Source organism: Limulus polyphemus, unplaced genomic scaffold, assembly GCF_000517525.1.
Source record: "Limulus polyphemus unplaced genomic scaffold, Limulus_polyphemus-2.1.2 Scaffold3477, whole genome shotgun sequence".
Taxonomy (NCBI): Eukaryota; Metazoa; Arthropoda; class Merostomata; order Xiphosura; family Limulidae; genus Limulus; species Limulus polyphemus.
Window position 1 is genome coordinate 19,420 of NW_013669087.1, and position 1,588 is coordinate 21,007.

Sequence of the window (1,588 nt, forward strand, 5' to 3'; positions counted from 1 at the left end):
ATTATCTATTAAAAATATGACTGGGGTTGATAATTTCCTGTTCACTAGCCATAAGTAACCCTATTGCTACGAGTTTTCCTATGGTCAGGGGTCAAAGGGTGTGTGATCACATTTGTAAAATTACATTCAAATTTTATTGAACTACTATTTTATGAATGTATGTGAATAAGTTTGGTATGAAATTGTAGATTATAATTTAGTATTATACATTAGTCAATTTCTTAATTTAAAAGTAAATAATAAAACAAAATTTCCTAGATATTGATTTTTGTGTGCTATCTTGAATGTAGCTTTGGCTCAAATTAGATGTTTGTGATGTCCAAATACAAAGTCTATAGTTTCCTACACATTACAAACTCAAATTACCAATATTGTCAAGCTATCTTTTCTATTTACTGAGATTCTACTATATTTAGCAAATCAAACACAGTGGCTCCATCCACCCACTTCACTCTATTGTGTGGTTATAACCAATCAAAATCTCAGAATTTCCTTCCTTCATGTGGTTTTCTCAGCCTATTCAAATGATCTATTTCCCAAGTTTATTCTTTCGTTAACAATCTTGGAAAGAAAGGGTAAGAGAAAATGGAGTTCAAAAAACATTTTTTTAGATCCAAATACAGTTTAGCTAAATTACAGAAGAATTTTGAAATGTATTCTAAATTTCATGTTTCAAATACAGCACTGTGCTGATAACAAGGACAGGAAGTACCAACATTTCCAATGTGTTTGATAGCATTTCTCTAACAAATTTATATCTGCACATGTATAACATTAATAGTGTAAACATAACATCTATAATAAAATGATAAATATATGTTAACTACTGTGGGTTCATACTATCTCTATTCCACTGCTAATTAGTACTTGAAAAATTACCCAGCTTTAATACATTATAAGAATGATACTAGATTATAATAATCTTAACTATAAAGGATGCCCAAGTTGTCAAACAATCCATTCTATAAGTATATGTAATTTTCAAAATATTCAAAAGCTACTCTTCTTAAAGCACTGACTACTACCTAATGAAATAAAAAATAAATATACAAACCTGTCTGTAGTTTCGTCGGTCAAGTGCCATCCTGTGATTCCAGAAGTGCTTGAAGAAATGTGGTAAAACTTCTTCTTTAATATACTGTGGTTCCACACCATCTGTACCACAACACTGCTTCACCACCTACAAATAAAAAAATGAAAGAGTCAAAATATTGACTCTGTATGTTACACCAAGTTTTGAATATGAAAATGCCTAAAACTGCCAACAAAATTATTTGATGTATCTAAAACTGTTTGATAAGGATAACATCAACTTTCTCTAAAAAACAGTAGTGAGCATGTACACTGACAAACTTCTATATTATTATTACGTATTATATATCTGTACTAATAAAATGCCTTTTAAAATTAAGTGTAAGCAAAATAATAATAAACACAAGACATTCTGAAAATTTTTCCTTTATTTTGTCAATGCATAGGAGACAAACCTTTTCTTATATCATTACAAAGATCTTGTATTCTTCTTCTTGTGTTAGTCTTTTAAGTATTTTTGTCAGAATTTAAAATATATATTATTTTTTAATTTGTC

At 28.8% G+C, this 1,588-nt stretch overlaps 1 protein-coding gene across 3 annotated transcripts in view; it reads right to left on the reverse strand.

Moving 5' to 3' along the window:
• LOC106469423 (splicing factor 3B subunit 1) overlaps positions 1-1,588 on the reverse strand; it is a 98,347-nt gene that overhangs the window by 14,687 nt on the left and 82,072 nt on the right. For all 3 annotated transcript variants that reach the window (XM_013929916.2, XM_022397937.1, XM_013929917.2), the window contains one exon: positions 1,055-1,180. In XM_013929916.2, coding sequence (XP_013785370.1) covers positions 1,055-1,180 — 126 coding nt within the window. The remainder of the gene's footprint in view (positions 1-1,054; positions 1,181-1,588) is intronic.